General features: G+C 34.4%; 1 protein-coding gene across 1 annotated transcript; it reads left to right on the top strand.

Annotated features, from left to right (window-relative positions):
- Positions 1 to 13,266: 13,266 nt before the first annotated feature.
- LOC139849130 (uncharacterized) lies at positions 13,267 to 14,694 on the top strand. Its single transcript, XM_071838800.1, has 3 exons — positions 13,267 to 13,525; positions 13,642 to 13,871; positions 13,918 to 14,694. Exons 1-3 carry the CDS (start codon positions 13,267 to 13,269, stop codon positions 14,692 to 14,694), a joined length of 1,266 nt encoding a protein of 421 aa, XP_071694901.1.
- Positions 14,695 to 20,184: the final 5,490 nt, after the last annotated feature.

Raw genomic sequence — 20,184 nt, 5'->3', positions numbered from 1 at the left:
TTCTAATGAAACAGGAAGTAAAGAAGGTATTGATGGAAGAAGATGAATACTGTAGAAGGAAGTTGTAAAAGTAAATGATCGGTTAGGGTTTATGATGGTTAAAAAGCAAAAAGATATAACAGCTGTAATCAGTGGTGATTTTGGGGGTTTTGTTTTCAGCCACACATGTGTAAGGACAAGATAAAAAGGCGAGCACATTGAAGAGTCTTTTTAAAGCTAGAGGCGCGTGCGGTATTTTAGCTGTGCAAAAAGCAATCATCATAATGTCAGTAAGATTCGCCTATCATTTAATGCATGTGATGTACTTCCCAATGCAAAAGGAAAACGTGAAGACTTGGTTGGCATGCGTTATTCCAAGTTTAACAACTTAATCAATTTTCAAATGCTTAAGTCGTTAAACTGGGGGGACTTAATGGTGTATCCTATCGTATACACGCATAAAAGGCGTAATGGCAGCATAAAAGTAGCATCAGGAAGGCTGGAAGCAACAGTTTTGTGAAGTTAACCATCCAGCGTACTCCGTTGTACAGGCTGCTCCGTCATGCGTAAGCCCTGAAGGCCGCCTAGCGCGTAAGCCCTGGCCGGAGAACGCCACCTTCAGCATAAATTTCGGATCATGAATAACAGAATGTATCATCATCTGACACGTGTCCCCGAACAATCTGGTGGATCTGACACTATAAATAGACCCCTTGGGTCGTCATTTTACACAGTTCAGACATTCTGACAACTTTGAGAGCTGAGACTTCACCCCTCTCTTTCTCTCTCTACTTTCTCTCACTAGAAGTCATCCGGCTAGCACTTTTACACTCTACGGATGACATATTGATTAAGCCACCCCACAAGTTTCTACACTTGTGAACCGGGTCTGCAGGGATTATTTCCCAAGGGTAAAAATCAATCGGCAACACTCCGCCCTCCTAAAGCTAGATTACTTCTAGTATCTTATTGACACACTAAGCCTTACCTCAGAAGGAAATAAGTGTTAACAAAAGCTCTTCCACGCGCTGGCCCATCGTCCTTTCTCTTGTTGGGACATTCATTCCTGAAGTGGCCCTGTTGTCCACACTCATAGCATTTTCTTGGCCCGGTAGGGTTTGTCTTCACAGTTGGGGTAGTGATCTTGCAGTCTTTGCCAATATGCCCAGTCCTTTTACACTTTTCACAGACCACGTTGCAATACCCGGTATGATGCTTGTAGCATCTCTTGCATTGCGGAAGACTACCCTTGTAGTTAGGGTTCGAGCTAGGGTTCGAGTTGGAGTTGTTTCCCTTGAAACTTTCATGCCTCTTAGGTGGGTTTTGATGAAAGACCCTTCCCTTGTTGCTTTCCCACTTACGCTTCTCATTACTAGCTCCCGATTCGGATTTTTCCTTTTCTGGTTCTTTGCTGGTAATTTGGTTCATCAGGGTGTGCGCCATGCGCATAGCTTCCGGGACATCCACTGGTTTTGAAGAGGTGACATTTCCCTGGATGGACTTGGGAAGTCCCCATAAGTATCATTCCATTCGCTTAAATTCCGGGGTAACCATCGTGGGACACATCAAAGCTAGTTCCAAGTACCTTCGATTATAACCGTCAAGATCGGTTCCCACAACCTTCAACTCCCAAAACTCAGCTTCCATTTTTTGAATCTCTGTTCTGGAGCAGTACTCCTCAATCATGGCCCCCTTAAATTCCTCCCACGATGTAGTATAAGCCTCGTCAATACCCTTAGCCTGAGCCAGTGTGTTCCACCAGGTTAAAGCGCTGTCCGATAGTGTACAGGAGGTGTACTTAGTCTTGTTCATTTCTGAGCAGTTGCTCACACGAAACACAGCTTCCAATTTCTCAAACCACCTCGTCAGTCCAACCGGGCCCTCATACCACTGAAATTGTGGGGCTTGCAGCTTTGAAATTCCTTATAGGTACACCCGTTATGATTGTTCTGGTTAACAGGTGGAGCTTGGGGGTTGACATTCACAATTGCAGTGGCTATTCGTTCAGTTATCATTTTCTCAATCTGTGCTACTATGGGCTTTGATCTCCCGTTTGCCATTGATCTTCGAAACAGAAATTTCGACTTAAGTCAAAATCCAGCATTCAATAAATAGTAATACACTATATGGTAACCAACATGGAATCAACACAAGACATGCTAATTAAGTAATGCAACTAGATACAGATACCACAAAATCATCATATAGTAATGTAGATAGAACACCGTACAGAAATTAAACAACACAAAGTTCCATTCATTAAATAAGAAAGTTGCATACATCCGCATACGGTTCATACAATACCTTAGCAAAACATGAAACTACAAACGGGATTCCATAAAGAAATCTAATACAATAGCCCTATGGTGATGGTGGGTAAAGGATGTCCATCATGTGGGACACCTGGTCCTCGAGCTCAGTTATCCGAGCACCGAGGATATGCACTTCCCTCGTCAGTTCCTCGACTACGGGGGAAGCTGGTGGGGCAGGCGGTGCAGATGGTACAGGTGGAGCTGGTGGTGCAGATGATGCTGGTGGTGCTGACGGTCCAGCACCAGAAGTAGAGGGTGCGTAACGGGAAGCCTTACGCACGAATGGATCGGCAGGGTAAGGCACAACCCGCTTACGGGCAGTAACCCTAACCTTCAGTCCATGTGCGTTAACGAACGACCTACCTCCGTTATCCCCCAGAATCACAGTACCATCAAAACGATACCGCTTCTTCGGCGGGGTAGAGGGCAGCTGCACGGGCGTCTCCTTAGGGTCCTCGTCAGAATCCTCGTCGCTGGAGTCATCGGATGATGAATCGTCTGAACTATCTGAGGGTGGATCTGCTCGACCGGTGGTCATCAGTCGGTATCTGCAAGGCTGGATCGGCACGACACGTCCATTAGGAAGGCATCTAGCCCAATGTCCATGCTCATTACGAAAAGGACCGTCCCCATTTCCCCAGGAATCACAGCACCACCGGAATGGTGCTGTGGCTCCGGGAGTCCTGGGTTAGGTGGAGCTGGAATCTCCTCTGGGTCCTCGTCGTCGTCGGTGATGATCATCAGGTCAGGTGCGTGGCTACTGTCCCCAGAGGATGAATCGCCAAAGTCACTGGAAGGTAGCAATGATGGGATCTGTGAGTCGGCGGCAACAGTAGGGGAGGTGGCAGACGAATCTGAGTCGCTGTCCAAGTCAATGATGATGGGCGGGATATCCGACATCTGAACAAGGAAAAATAAATTTTTCCATGTCAGTAAGTCATATAGCAAGCACGTATTAGGAAAAGTAACTACGATAGTCTAGATCATCTATAGCAGTAAATAGCATGGCATTAATGACAAGTATCATGCAATCGAAAGCAAATAGTAGCATGCAGTAGTGAAAGCAAGTAGCAGTATATGACATATAGCAGTAACAGTAAGCAGCAGCATGCAGCAAATTCTGCAGAAACAAGTAAACTAGCAAGTTGTAGATTAGTCCTATTAGTGAATCCTACTCGGTCTGGTCTAGACTCACTAATGCAACCTAATTCCCTACAACCAATGCTCTGATACCAAATGTTACGCCCCGTACAAAATTAATGTGTACAGATCATCAACAACAGGATCATTACAAGGTCAAACACTATATGCTGTTTTAAAATAAGTTTGCATTCATAAGAAAAGGTGACGTCATAACCAACGTCAAATGTTTAACATACGATAGTGGGCTTCTACGAATAGAAGGCAATAATAATAGTACCTGACCCAATGGTCATTACAAATTCATTGTTTCAAAAGTAACATAGTTTGAATGCAAGATAAATGTTTCATGCGAAGACATCTCTAATAAACGCAGCGGGAGTCTACACAGTATGACAACTACAGCGAAAGCAACCAAACCTCTAAGCACCTGAGAAAACATGCTTAAAAACGTCAACACGAATGTTGGTAAGCTATAGTTTAAGTATAACAGTAATGTAAGGTAGGCCACGAGATTTCAGTGTTGCAAAATAGTATGAAAGGTATATGTTCAACCGTGGGCACTTAGTAACTAATTTAACGTAATATCACCCCCTAAAAGTACACTTGGCGAGTGCGTAAGTTTACAAAGTATTAAACACCCGTTAAATGCTAGCGCTACTAGCCCGAGTGGGGATGTCAAACCCTATGGATCCATATCTAAGATTCGCGTTCACCGGTTCAAAGACCAATGACTAAACGTTACCGAGCTAAGGGGAAAGTTTATGCCGTTGTATAACCCACACATATATAAAGTTTAAGTACTCGTGCCTAGTATGCAAAACATAAAACGCGCATGTATTCTCAGTTCCCAAAATAGTTAAAGTAAAAAGGGATGCTATAACTCACAGTGAAAAGTAGTATAATCGGTACAAGATAAGTAAGCAAGTAGTTGGTCCGAAAGGTCCTCAACCTAAGTCAAAAGTTACTAAGTCAGTAAATTGTTCCCAAAGGTTTAAAAGTATGTAAATTAGGTCTTAAGTATCATCATCATTCGTCATTAATCAAAAAGTGTAAAGTTAGTTTCAATCAAGAATAGAGTTCGAAACAAAGGCTGACTTCGTTCATCCGCCACGACCTCTATACAAACTGAAATGAGGTGAGACCAATGGCCATGGCTCCGTATATGAGTCTCCTAGTTGTTAACCAATTTCCAGAACCAAAATCGTCTTCTTTTGACCGTGGAAACAATTTAAGTGCGAGTAGGTCAGAAATTTAGCACAACGTTAAAAGGGCGTAGTGACTTTCGGAAGGCTATAAATCCTTAACCGTAAATCGGATTAAGACGAGGCCTAAACGGAAAATCATCTACTCGAACCAAAAAAATCTGGAAATCAAATTTCCAGTAGCCCAGGTAGCCGGATCAGACCCAGAAAGTAGTAAACAAAGTGTTCCGGTGGGTTCTTGGTGCTTGATGCTCATCACGGTTCTCATCCTTGATGCTTATAGCTTCAAGTGTACAACTCGTTGATGTGTTTGCATCATTTTTACCAAGTTTTGACCGTCATGACACTAGTGTAAGTCTAAGATATGTAGCACAACTCACTTAAGAGTTGTATGAAGGTTGATGAACCAAAGTTACATCAAGATCTTAGATCCGACACATACATGAGTTCCAATAATAATATTAAGTTATAAACTTGGAAGTAAACTAAGTAAACAAGATCCTACGTTGTAGAACTTATATCTTAGTTAGATCTTAAAGATCCTAGACTAAAAAGTCTAGATCTAGTGTTCTTAAGTTAAACCCTAAGTTATAGAACTTGGATCTTCACTTTAATGAAACCATAAGTCATGAAACTTAGATTTTTATCTTGTAATATGTATGTAAGCTCATAAGCTCTTGTTTTAGACAAAATTAGAAGACCATAAGCTATAGAAACTTAGATCCAACATAAGTGTATGAAGTTATAACTAGAAAGTTATACTTCCATGTTCCTGAACTTACAAAGTTTAACTTTAGTTTCAAGATGAATGAGATCAAGTTTAACTAGTAATACTTGACCAAAGTAATAATTAAAATACTTACAAAAGAAAGAAAATAAACTAAAGCTACAAGTATTATGTTCATGTTTGTTTCATACTTAAGAAGATTCAAATCAAAGTTTGGATCTTAGGAAAGTAAACTTTAAGTCTACAAAAGATGAACACAAGTAAGATCTCAAAACTTATGAGCTTTAGATCTTTATAACATTTAAGAGTAGAACCATAAGTTATAGAAACTTAGATCCTTGTTCTTGTTTCTTCATCAAACAAAGATGGAAGTAACAAGATTACATGAAGATACAAGCTAGATAACTTGATCAACAACATACAACAAGTAACAAAACAAGTAAGAATGATGATGCTAGTGGCGGTTTTTCAAAGGAAAAAGAGAAGAAAGAAAAATATATAATACTTACAAACTAGAGAGAAAAACTAGAGAAAAGAGAGTGCAAGTATGTTGTGTGTGAAATGAGATTGTAAGCTAGCATATAAGTATAAAAAAGAAAAGAAAATGGAACTCCCTTTCTCCCCACTATAGGCCGACGGTATAAGGAGCTCAAAAGGGAAGTCAAAGTCCAACTTTCAAGCATGGGATGATGGTGTATGCTAGGATGGGTAATAAGTTAAATGCATGGGAAAGAGGTGTAAGCATGCTTGCAACATTTGTCTCCTCGTTAACTTAATTAATCCATGCTTAACATTAATAAGTTACTAGTAATATAGTGGGCTCACAACTAGTCCAATAAGAAAAGTAGGGTGGGCTTCCAAGTTCAAGTCCATTAATAAAAGCCCAAGTCCAAGTAAGTATGCAACAATTAAATAATTAAAGCCTAAGTAATTAACTACTTACACTAGTTAGTTAGAAATGATTAATAATAATTAATCATGAATGTAAATAATATTCAAAATATTATTCGTGAAAAGCGTGTGTCACAAAGAAAAGTCGGGCCATGAAAAGTCACATACGGTAACAAGTAAAATGTATAAAAATACATTTATTAAAGCGCAAGTATTGATAATAAATATTAATAATTATACGTTAGAAAAACCAGGGTCGTTACAATATCTCTGTACGAGACTGGTTGAGTTTTTCCCGATGTGAGGGATTGAGCAAGTTCTTGTGCTCGGATTTGTGGATTTTAATAATTTGCGGGTGACGATTTGGTTGTTAATGGTGGCTCTTTGAGAGGAATTTCCTAGATGAGTTGGTAGAATACATGGTGATTCCGTGTATTCTAGATGACCGTTATAGACTTCGGATGTTACGTGTATTGCACGGCTCGGAATGCGTGCAAGGGTGTATCTAGTTAATGGATTAATCTTCGGGTTAATGAGTAATGTGATGGAAGTCGGATTGAAACATTTGTTGAGAACCATAGCGTGTAGGTTCGGATCGGTTAAGCGACTAGGATCACGAGGACGTGATCGAATTTAAGTGTGGGAGAGTTGTAACACCCCGTTTTTCTAAACATGACGCTTGTGGCTTCCTACGGAGTTCAAAAATGAGTATTTGATAGTTTAGATGTAATGAGTTGACCACGTTAGACTTTGTGATGTTTTAAAAGTGAAATTGGAGTACATCAGGTAAACTGTGGAGTTTGAAGGGGGTTTGTCGCGTTCTGGTGTGTCGCGATCCGTGACAAACATGGTCAAAATGCGACAACTTCTGATGATGATTTCTGTCCATTTTGTCGCGTTTGAATGATGTGTATCGCGTCCTGGTGTCACGAAATGCGACGTAGTGTCGCGAAACGCGACAATTGTCGCTGTAATGACATTTTAACCTATTTTAATGGAATCTTTTGAGGGTGTCTTGGTAATTTCACTTATGGACGGGTTTTATACCCCAAATCAATTCTAAGGCTCATCTTATCCTCATTTTCACACATCAACACTCTCATCTTCAAACCCTAGAGAGAGAGGAGAGAGTTTAGAGAGAGAGAGAGAGAGAGCTCCATTTGGAGAAGAAGAAGGGTGTTTCGGGTCAAACCTCAAGTATTAAGGTTGTTCTACTCGTCAACGGCATCATTTTGGTGGTATTGGTAAGTTCTAAATCTGAGTTTCATTGTTTGATTTGAGACAATGTTAGGGTTTTGAGGTTGTTAGTTGTAAAACCCATTTAGATGATGAAGAGGGCTTATGGAAACTTGTTATTGTTGATACTTGGCGGGTTTTGGGTTGGTTAATGATTTTACCATGTTTAAGGCTTGTAAGTGGTGTATAATCACTAGTGTTAGTGATTATAGAAGTGTTGGAACCACCTTGGGTGTATTTGGGTTGACTAATTTTGAAATGGGTCAAAATTAGGGTTTCGATGTCAATTTGGGCAAGATTGGTGTTTAACACTTATGATTGGGTTTAATTGGCGTATTAGGACCATTCTCACTTGTGTTAGTGATTATTGGTTAGTTTAGGCGCGGTTTGTGCTTGGAAGTGCTTTTGGGTCGAATTTGCACTAGTTGTCAATATGGGTTGGTTTGTAATCCACCCTAATTGTGTTATTTGTTATGTGATAATGGAATAGGTACGTTCCATTGGCGTTTTCGGATTTTGGTTTGGCATCCATCAAGACTTCAAGGTGAGTGTAAATTTACTATGCACATGTGTATGTGTAAAATGGGTCAGTGTGTGTAGAGTGACCCTTGCTTGGGTTTACTCTATGTTGGTGTGGGAGAATGGACTCCTCTTGTGCTTCGGGTCCATGTGATACGCTTATGCGTTTTGGGTTTTACCCTTTGTGTGGTAATTTGGCTAGCGTTTTGGATAACCCTTTTGGCGATGGGTTGATAGCATTTGTTGTTGAGGAAATGAATCTCGGTTAGCGAGGATTCATGATGACTCGGGTAGTTCGGTCATCTTGGTGATGAGGTGGTGAATTTTGGGTTGTGCGAATTCACTAAGGCTCGGGTAGTTCGGCCAACCTCGGTTGTTGAAGTGGTGAACAAAGTGAATCTTGGGTAGTGCGAATTCACTAGGGTCCGGGTAGTTCGTCCAACCTTCATGTGGTTTGGGTTAAGGGGTTAACCTTATTTGTTGTTGTTGATTATATTTATTGTATACGCGTATATACTTATCGTTGTGTTGTAGCATCTTGTGGCATTTGCTTGGTGATTACGTAGCGTGTAGCTACTTTGTGTATGTGCTCTTTTGTAGTTTGTTTACCATGCGGTGCTGGTATGTGTTTATCTTGATGCTTGGTGATGCGTAGCCATTTTATGCATATGTATGTGTATAGTATCTTTACATTCACTAAGCATTAGCTTACCCTCTCGTTGTTGCTATTTTTTTATAGGTTCGCATGATTGGCGGCTCGGGTAAGCATGGGGATTAGAGATCTTGGCTAGGTTGCTCTAGAAGATCTTGTTCTTGGACTCGATTAGGATTGGGTAGCATAGTCCCAATCACCATGCTCGGTTTTGTTGGAAATTAATATAGTCGGGTCGTGTTCGCCCTTTCGGATATTTAAACTATGTATTAAATGTTTTAAAAGTTTATTGAACTTATTATTTGTGTTAAAGATGTTTCGGAAACATAATTGGGATCTAAATATTAATGTATTAACAAAAAATTTTACGGGCCGGTTTAAATACGGGTTGGGTTGTTTCAAAGGTTTTAATTATATAGTGATGTCTTGCAAATGGCCTTTTAAAAGCATTGTGTGTGTGTGTCTATATATATATATATATATATATATATATATATATATATATATATATATATATATATATATTCGAACAAAAAAAGGGCGGGCGAACAAAAAAGGTGAATTTCGAACAAAAATGGTGAAAGTCGAACAAAAATGGTGAAATTCGAACAATTTTGTATTCTACATTTTTCATATTCGAACAAAAATTTGTAGAACACGTGAAAATTGAACAAAAAATTGAAATTCGAACAATTTTGTGTTCTACGTTTTCGTAATTCGAACAAATTTTTTTTTTTTGCTCGCTCGTGTTTTTTTTCTCGAATTTCAGTGTATTTTGGAGTTCCTAGAGTTCTTACACTAAAAAGTTCTTACTGGATTCTTATATATATATATATATATATATATATATATATATATATATATATATATATATGGTAGTGTTCCCATGAGAACATTCTTAGATATTTAAATCCCTGAGAACATGGGTAAAATGGGAATATAACAATTGACCGATATTTTAGACTTTATTATGTTAAAATCTTCCGTCAACATTATTAGTAAAACAAGAACTTCTTTATACTGCATCCAAAAAATGAAAACGGCTCACATATATATAATTTATTTATTTTATTCTTTGCTTACAACATACTTAAATTGATATATTATTATTATTATCATATTACACGGTTCATTTTTGTTATGAATATAATATACAAGTTTATGTCCTACTACGGTAACTAGGGCTTGGCTTAATTCCAATTTATGTATGTAGGTGATTAATCTGTTATATCTAAAGTCAGGGAAATCTTTGATGGTGTTCGAGTGTGGAAAATCGTACAAGACTTAAAATAACGACTCAAAATTTTATAATGACTGATATATATTATACTTTAATGATGTAGCGAAAAAATATGTCAATTTTAAGACAATTTGAGCAATTAAAAGAAAAATTGAAGACCAAGTCAAAAAATATAAAGACACAATAGATATGTTCAAATCCCATTAATTGATGATTCATTAAGTTTTAACTCAATTACACGCATTCAAGTATCATTTTAATAATTTAACAAAGGGTTGTAACATCATAAAAAATGATAGTATTGTCGGTTTATTTAAAAAACCACTTTTAAAATTTGTTAGATATTTAAATATATGGTAAAATGGGAATATAACAATTGACTGATATTTTAGACTTTATTATGTTAAAATCTTCCGTCAACATTATCAGTAAAACAAGAACTTCTTTATACTGCATCCAAAAAATGAAAACGGCTCACATATATATAATTTATTTATTTTATTCTTTGCGGACAACATACTTAAATTGATATATTATTATTATTATCATATTACACGGTTCATTTTTGTTATGAATATAATCTACAAGTTTATGTCCTACTACGGTAACTAGGGCTTGGCTTAATTCCAATTTATGTTTGTAGGTGATTAATCTGTTATAACTAAAGTCATGGACATCTTTGATGGTGTTCGAGTGTGGAAAATCGTACAGGACTTAAAATAACGACTCAAAATTTTATAATGACTGATATATATTATACTTTTAATGATGTAGCGAAAAAATATGTCAATTTTAAGACAATTTGAGCAATTAAAAGAAAAATTGAAGACCAAGTCAAAAAATATAAAGACGCAATAGATATGTTCAAATCCGGTTAATTGATGATTCATAAAGTTTTAACTCAATTACACGCATTCAAGTATCATTTTAATAATTTAACGAAGGGTTGTAACATCATAAAAAATGATAGTATTGTCGGTTTATTTAAAAAATCACTTTTAAAATTTGTTAACAACACATGTTCTTAAACTCAATTGGAACTTTTAAAATTTATCAACACTACGAGTTCTTTCCTATTTTGTAGTATCGTTATTTACTTACCGATATGAACTATAAATTACATTTTTTGCATGGATTTTTACATATCCGTGCAACGCACAGGCACAAAAAATCTAATATATATATATATATATATATATATATATATATATATATATGTATGTATGTATGTATATGTACTCTTAATAAAGCAATTTGTTTTTTGAAAGACAGTATTTGTATTAATCAAAAACTCACACTGTATTATTCATAACCATTGAATTTGCTAATACATAAAAATACCCCTTTAATACAATCATCTAAATCAATATTAAAGAGTAATAGATGAATAAGTAATTCTTAACTATTTTTATTCCATATATTCCCTTAATCAATTATTAATCTTATGTTATTTTATACTAGTTAATAATCCGTAATTTTGCGAAACTATAATACAAGTGAATATTAAATATATTTGTAAAAGAAATGTACATGAATAAAAGTATATATGAATTTTAAATGAAATGATATATAGTCATGTGATTATATAAGATACAAAAATGACATGTTAAAAGATAATGCCCTCATAATTTTGAACGAAGTTTTCAAATACTTCTACATAATATCGTAAGTCAAGTAGTCTATAACCCATGTACTCGTTTACCCGTTAATTATTTTCGCTCATGCCTATAACCCGCGAATTCCAACGATCCGAGCTATATGATAAATACAATGTGTAATTATGTTAATAATTATTATAAATATTAATGTGTAATTAAAGATAAGTCGGGTTAGCAGGAATATTTGTCGGTTGTTCAAAGAAGTATCATGTATTCATAAGTTGAATTTTATCCTGGATTAGGTATGATATATCCATGACTCACCTACAACCTATTAATGTATCAAAAATTTTAACCGACCCGTATACACGTTAAAAGTATTTTTTATCACTCGTATTAATTATTAATTTAATTTAATAATAACATGCTAAGTCTATAATAATGATGATAACAATGATGCTTCAACTTAACTTTATTTATAGGGTTAAAGCTATAAATATGCTATATACTTTCACTTTTATTTCAATATAGGCTATATACCTAATAAAATATCAGTGTAAGCTATATACTTTCAAAATGTATGCTAATATGAACGTATTGAACTTGTTAAATGGATAGAACAAAAATGAGCGAATAAAAGTGAAAGTATATAGCCTACATCGGAACAAATCATTTTTGTATATAGCATACATCGGGAACACAAATGAAAGTATATAACCTATTTATAGCAATATAAAATTTTTAAAAAATGTTAAAAAATTGATTTTACCGGTTCAGCAGGTAATTAATCATCAATAGCCTACATTAGAATACTTTGTAAAGTATGTGACATACACTGGTAATTTATTGAGTATATAGCCTACATTGAAATAAAAATGAAAGTATTTAGTGTATTTATAGCTTTAAACATTATTTTTATTATATTATTTAATAAATAACTATATAAATAAGTACTGTAACTGTATAAATATAAATTTATTATTGATGTATACTTGCATGTGAGAGTTCTTACGCAATGGCGGATGTTAGGGGTGGCATGGATGGGCCAAGGCCCTTCTAAAAAATTGGGCTATTACCATTAATTTTATATAGTATGGATAAAAAAAATTATATATCATTTATGGGCCGTTCTAAAAAAAATTAACCTGACCCAATTACTCCAACCGATCAAATAAATTTATACCTCACCTCTTGATCGTCTCTTCGTTGTCACTTCTCTTCTGATCAAAATCAATTATCTAAAAGGTTAGTGTTTCTCTTTTATTATTTAATGTTATAAAAACTAGAATTTTGGGTTTTAGATACCATACTATATATACAGACTACATTAATGGACATCGGTGGTGCAATTGTGCCTTTTATATTGTTATTAGGGATTAAGGAATTAAGGATTTGGGGTTTAAAAATATATTAAATTTGGCATTATTTGTGTTACCATATACATGAATCATGAATTGATGATATATATATTAATTTTAAATATATTGTGTGGTCAGCGGCCTTATAAACTAAGCATCTAAAGACTAAAGTATTTTATATTTTAAATTGATGCATATTTCTCATTAGTTTCAATTATAGGTTATAACAAATTAACAATGAGTTAATGACAGTTAACTAGCTATGATAATGTGATCTGTTAACTGGTCAAGAGTAATAGATTAATAGAGTCAGTGAGTAACTAATATTACTGTTTTTGTAGATTGAAAACAATAGTAGGTCATGATTTTCTAATTTGGGTTGCACTTCTTCATTTAAGCAGGAGCTATTATGGCAATGCAACAAACGCTTTTTTCGTTTTATAAGAGAAAGCCTGATGACACAACGATCAACATAAATCAAGAGAGTAAATGTGTCAAAGCTTCAACAAGTGATCCCAAACAACATCAAAATCAACCAGAGATCAATATTACTGAAACACTTGATCCGAACATCAGGACTGCAAATCTTAATTTTTTGGAGAGAGATCCCAGAAAGAGAAAACATATGTGGGAGTATCACGTTAATGATAGGGAATTAATAGAAGGAAGTATTTAGAAATGGGTCCATATCAAATTCATTTAGAAGTGTACCCTTCTAAAGTTGGGCAGAAGCATACTCGTAGGTTTTAGTATTCATGGTTTAAGAAATTTTCTAATTGGTTAGAGTATTCTCCTACAAAAGATGTTGTGTATTGCTTTCAATGTTACTTGTTTGAAGGCAAACAGAATGTTCATAATGGGGCAGACACATTTAAAGTCAATGGATTCGATAACTGGAAAAAGGTACATGATAGGAAAAAGTGTTCATTTCTTAAGCATATTTGTGGTTCATCACATAAAGATGCTATTGTATACAGTGAGAACCTATTAAACCAAGCATCACATATTGACACAGTGAGAACCTATCATAGAAAAATAAAGTAATGAGAACATCTTACAGAATCATTTGCGGTTGAAAGCTACAGTTGACATTGTTCGTTGGCTAACCTTCCATACATGTGCTTTTCGTGGACATGATGAGACTCAGAACTCAAAAAATAGAGGTAATTTTCTTGAATTGTTACAATTTTTAGCTTCATACAATGATGAACTTGCCAAGGTTGTATTAGAGAACGCCCTCTATAATTCAAAATTTATAGCCGGGTCGATCCAAAAGGAAATCTTAGGGATTATTGCAAACAAGGTCCGGAAACATATTTGTAATGAAGTGGGTAATTCGTACTTTTGTGTCATGGTTGATGAATCCCGAGATGAGTCTAAAAAAGAGAAAATGGCAATAGTTTTAAGGTTTATTGAGAATGATGGTGTTGTTAGAGAACGGTTTTTAGATCTTGTACATGTTAGTGATACTACATCATTAACCCTTAAAACATGTTTGTGGAAACAACTTTTGCAATATGATTTTGATACTAGTAAAATTCGTAGTCTAGGTTATGATGGTGCTAGTAATATGAGAGGGGAGTGGAATGGGTTACAAGCGCTAGTTCGTAAAGATAGTCCTTATGCATACTATGTTCATTGCTTTGCACACAGATTGCAACTTGCCTTAGTAGCTGCTGCAAGAGAAGTTGTGACGCTTCATCAGTTTTTCTCAAATTTGACTTTCATTACTAATGTTATTTGTGTTTCAAGTAAGCGTCATGATGAGTTGCAAAAAGTTAAGTCAAATGAGATTAAACGATTATTAGAACTAGGTGAAATTGAAACGGGGAAATGAGGTAATTAAGTAGGGACTTTAACACGAGCTGGCGATACATGTTGGGGTTCTCATTTTAATTCTGTCTGTAACTTGATTGGGATGTTTAATGCTACTCGTGAGAAGTTCTTGAAAGTATAATTAAAGATGGATCTTTAGTTTCTCAACGTGATGATGCTAATTCAGCTTACATGTATCTGAATTTGTTTGAGTTTGTATTTATTCTTCACTTAGTGAAGGAAATAATGGGAAGAACTCATATTCTTTCTCAAGCTCTTTAGAAGAAAAATCAAGATATTGTTAATGCTATTAAGTTAGTTTATGTTACCAAGAAAAGTCTCAATAAATTTAGAAATGATGGTTGGGATTCATTATTTGAGAAAGTAATGTTGTTTTCAGAGAAACACCAAATAGATATCCTTGATATGAATTGATAATGCTAAAAACGAACATATATTTCATAGCATTATCCCTCAAGAAAGACAAGCTTTTATTTGCAATTGTTCTATTTACAAGTGATATTCGTTTAAATAATAAAAGGTGAAGAAAAAAAGATAGATTCGACGAATTGAAGACGCAAACGACCAAAAAGCTCAAAAGTACAAAATACAATCAAAGTGGTTCCAATTATTGATAAGAAACGTCTCAAAATTACAAGAGTACAAGACGCGAAATGCAAAATACAAGATATTAAATTGTACGCAAGGACGTTCAAAAATCCGGAACCGGGACCAAAGTCAACTCTGAACGCTCGACGCAACGGACTAAAAATTACAAGTTAACTATGCACATAAATAAAATATAATATTTAAATAATTATTATAATTATTTATATATTATATTATTATTTATAAACGTCGGCAAGAAAGAAAACAAGGACATGTGACTTCTCCCAGCTGGCCATACGATCGCATGGCCTGGAGGCACAAAACCATGCGCTCGCATGGCACCCTTTTTCAGCTCTGGTCCTATAAATTTCACAGTTTGGTGATCGAATTCAACATCTTTTTCTTCTTCATTCATACGTAAACATATATATATATATATATATATATATATATATATATATATATATATATATATATATATATATATATATATATATATATATATATATATTATAATTTTAATTTTAATTTTAATTTTAAATTCTAATAATAAGGGTATGTTAGCGAATGTTGTAAGGGTGTATGTCGAAATTCTGTCCGTGTAACGCTACGCTATTTTTAATCACTGTAAGTTATGGTTAATGTTATTTTTAAATTAATGTCTCGTAGCTAAGTTATTATTATGCTTATTTAATGCCGAAGTAATCATGATGTTGGGTTAAATATTAAAATTGGGTAATTGGGCTTTGTACCATAATTGGGGTTTGGACAAAAGAACGACACTTGTGGAAATTAGACTATGGGCTATTAATGGGCTTTATATTAACTAAATGATACCTCGTTAATTTAATATATAGACTTATAATTTGACGTATTTATATATAACCACATAAGCTTGACTGGGCACGGTGGGCGGGATATCTATAAATACCAATAGTTGTTCATTTTACCGGACACGGAACTGGATTAATAGTTAGTAGACTTGTTGAAACAGGGGTGGATTACATTCAAGGGTAATTGGTGTAATTATTAACAAAGTATTAAAACCTTGGTTTACACGCAGTCGATAACCTGGTGTATTCATTAAACAAAGTATTAAAACCTTGTTACAATTCGAATCCCCAATTAGTTGGAATATTTGACTTCGGGAATAAGGATAATTTGGTAAAGACTTTCGCACTTTATATTTATGCCTGATGGACTATTATGGACAAATCCGTATGGACATATCGAATAATCCAGGACAAAGGACAGTTAACCCATGGGAATAAACTAAAAATCAATACGTCAAACATCATGATTATGGAAGTTTAAATAAGCATAATTCTTTTATTTCATATTTAATTGCGCTTTTAATTATCGCACTTTTATTTATTGTCATTGTATTTAATTGCACTTTTAATTATCGTACTCTTTAATTATCGCAATTTTATTTTCTCGCACTTTTATTTATCGCAATTTCATTATCGTTATTTACTTTACGCTTTAAATTAAGTTATATTTATTTTTAATATTTTACATTAGGTTTTAACTGCGACTAAAGTTTTAAAAATCGACAAACCGGTCATTAAACGGTAAAAACCCCCTTTTATAATAATAATACTACTTATATATATATTTGTATTTTTATAAGTTAAACTAATATAGCGTTAAGCTTGTTTAAGTGTATCCCTGTGGAACGAACCGGACTTACTAAAAACTACACTACTGTACGATTATGTACACTGCCTATAAGTGTTGTAGCAAGGTTTAGGTATATCCATTTTATAAATAAATAAATATCTTGTGTAAAATTGTATCATATTTAATATTATTACGTTGTAAAAAGAATACTATTTTATATACACCTCGCATAACATCAAGTATTTTTGGCGCCGCTGCCGGGGAACAATTCTGCTTAAACGCCGGAAGCGCAACGCTATATAAAAAAAATTGATTTTTATTAATTTTTAGTTTACTTTTATAAAAATACGTTTTTGTAAAAATACGTTTTAAATATTCAAAAATATAAAAAAAAAAACAAAAATATAAATATTTTTAAGAATTTGTTAAATATATAAGTTCTATAAAGTTTCTTTATCTTTATTTTGTAAAAATATAAGTTTTATTTAATTTATATAAATATATTATATACATATTTAAAAAAGAAAAACAGAAAAAAAATAAAATAAAAACTCTCGAGGCCCAGTACTGTAGTAGCCCAAGGCCTGGCCCGAAATCTTAGCTCATGCGATCGCATGAGCCCGAAGGCAAATTCTCATGCGATCGCATGAGGATACCTGACACGCCAACTGTTGACCTAGTTCAACATTAATTACGGAGTATATTTTAATTATAATTAATTAAACCCTAATTAGGTTTAGTTTTTAATATTATTTAGTTTTAGTTTTTATTTAATTTGTAATTTAAGTTTATTTAATTTTTATAAATTATAAAATTAATAGTTTTATAAAATAAATAATATAAAAATAATATTTTTATAAAAATTGTACTTTTTACAACTTTAAGATTATTTTTATATTTTTGTATCTTTTTATTTGTTTTAGCGTAATATTTGCATTTTTCGCTCGTATTTAATTTTAAGTCATAGTTTTTGCCATAGTTATTTTTACTTCTAGATTTTTAGGCTTTGCCGTAAAATCCCTTAAGTGCTTTTTCTTTAGACTAAGATTTATGTGCTTTAGAATTTTGCGACGCCTTTTTAAGTTTTAGTACCTTTTTAAGTTATTGCCATTTTGGATTTAGTTTTTCTTTTAAGCTTTAATATTTTTAGACGCAACTTTTAATTCTTAGTTTTTAGTTCCATTTTAAGTTTCGACGCGCTACTTTCTTATTTTTATTTTTCGACGCCTATTATTTTTCGACCTTTTATTTTTCGACGTTTTTCGACGCGCTCTTTTTCTTTCTTATTTCTCGACATTCTAGTTTTAGGACTTAGATTTTTTCTATTTCTTCTCTAAAATTTCTTTAAATAACGAAAAATTATTTTAAGCGGTTAAATTGATAGACATCAAAATTATCTGGTTCGTAGTAATAGTTGGATTTGTACGTGGACCGGGTTATTGGAGCCAAACAGTACTCAATTATATTGAGACCAAACGAATCCTGCCCCTCTGCTGCATCTTTTGGCTATTCGAAAAGTGGGCAAAATCAGAAAAGTCTATTAATTTGATAACTTATATAATTTTTCTTATTTTTATAACTAATAGGATATTCAGTGAATGCACCGAGCAAAATGTTCACCACCTTTTGTACGTTCACCACCTGTAATTCGATCAAGACATCTAGCAAATATTGTCGCCGTTGATTTTTCTTTAGAATCGTCATCCAGTCGACCAATTACTCCAATTCAAATTTTCGATAATCCATTTTTTGAACCCGACCTCACAATTGAGAATCCGGAGAATATTCAGGGACAATTCATAGATCCTGAACCATTAATCTTTCCTCCGGAACCACCAATCATTCAAACGGAGATTGTTGAGGAACGAACCATTAAATCAGAATCCTCTAGTGATTCAGATTCAACAAATTCAATTATGGAGAATCTGGAACCTCTAAGTATGGAAGACCGAATGAGAGCTAAACGCACTGGCCAAGGTCACGCAATTACTCAACCTGACATAAATACGTCAGATTATGAAATCAAAGGACAAATTCTACACATGGTAACTAATCAATGCCAATTTAGTGGTGCGCCGAAGGAAGATTCAAATGAACATCTTCGTACGTTTAATAGGGTCTGCACACTATTTAAGATAAGAGAAGTGGAGGATGAACATATATATCTCATGTTATTTCCCTGGACTTTAAAGGGAGAAGCCAAAGATTGGTTGGAATCGTTACCTGAAGGGGCGATTGATACATGGGACGTTTTAGTTGAAAAATTTCTCAAACAATTCTTTCCGGCAAAGCCGTGAGATTTCAAAGAGAAATTGTTACGTTCACACAGAAGCCAAATGAAACTCTATATGAGGCATGGACAAGATTTGGAAAGTTATTAAGAGGATGTCCGCAACATGGTTTAGACACCTGTCAAATAGTACAAATATTCTACCAAGGATGCGACATCACAACAAGAAAAGACATCGATATAGCAGCTTGTGGTTCCATTATGAAGAAAATAACAACTGATGCTTACAAAATTATTGATAACACTGCTTCCCACTCACATGAGTTGCACCAAGAAAAAGATATCGTTAGATAATCTAAAGCAGCTAGAGCCGATTCTAGCCATGACTTAGATTCCATTTCTGCAAAGATAGATGCTGTCGAGAGACGAATGGAAAAGATGACTAAGGATATTCACTCAATACGAATTAGTTGTGAGCAGTGTGGAGGACCACATTTGACAAAAGATTGTCTCAGTATTGAACTAACAATGGAACAAAGAGAGAATGTTTCATACATAAACCAAAGGCCTGGAAATAATTATCAGAATAATTATCAACCGCCAAGACCAATTTACAATCAAAATCAGAATTATAACCGAAATGTTCCATACAACAAACAACAAGGTCCTATCAATCAACAAGTATCTAACAATACTTACAATCAGCAAAGACCTAATTTTCAAAACAAACCACCACAAACTGATGATAAAAAGCCAAATTTAGAAGATATGATGTCGAAGCTAGTTGATTCTCAAACACAATTTTTCACATCTCAGAAACAAACGAATGAACAAAATGCTCAAGCATTTAGAAATCAACAAGCTTTTATTCAAAATCTAGAACAAGAAGTAAGCAACCTATCAAGGTTAATAGGTGAAAGAAAACTGGGAAGTCTACCAAGTGATACAAATGCTAACCCCCGGAATGAAACAGCTAAAGCCATTACCACAAGAAGTGGTATTACACTTAAACCACCTGAAATACCTGTAATTTCTGATGAAGCTATTCCT

The sequence above is a fragment of the Rutidosis leptorrhynchoides genome, chromosome 5 (genome assembly GCF_046630445.1).
Source record: "Rutidosis leptorrhynchoides isolate AG116_Rl617_1_P2 chromosome 5, CSIRO_AGI_Rlap_v1, whole genome shotgun sequence".
Classification (NCBI taxonomy): Eukaryota; Viridiplantae; Streptophyta; class Magnoliopsida; order Asterales; family Asteraceae; genus Rutidosis; species Rutidosis leptorrhynchoides.
This window is presented reverse-complemented; position numbering and strand designations above follow the sequence as displayed.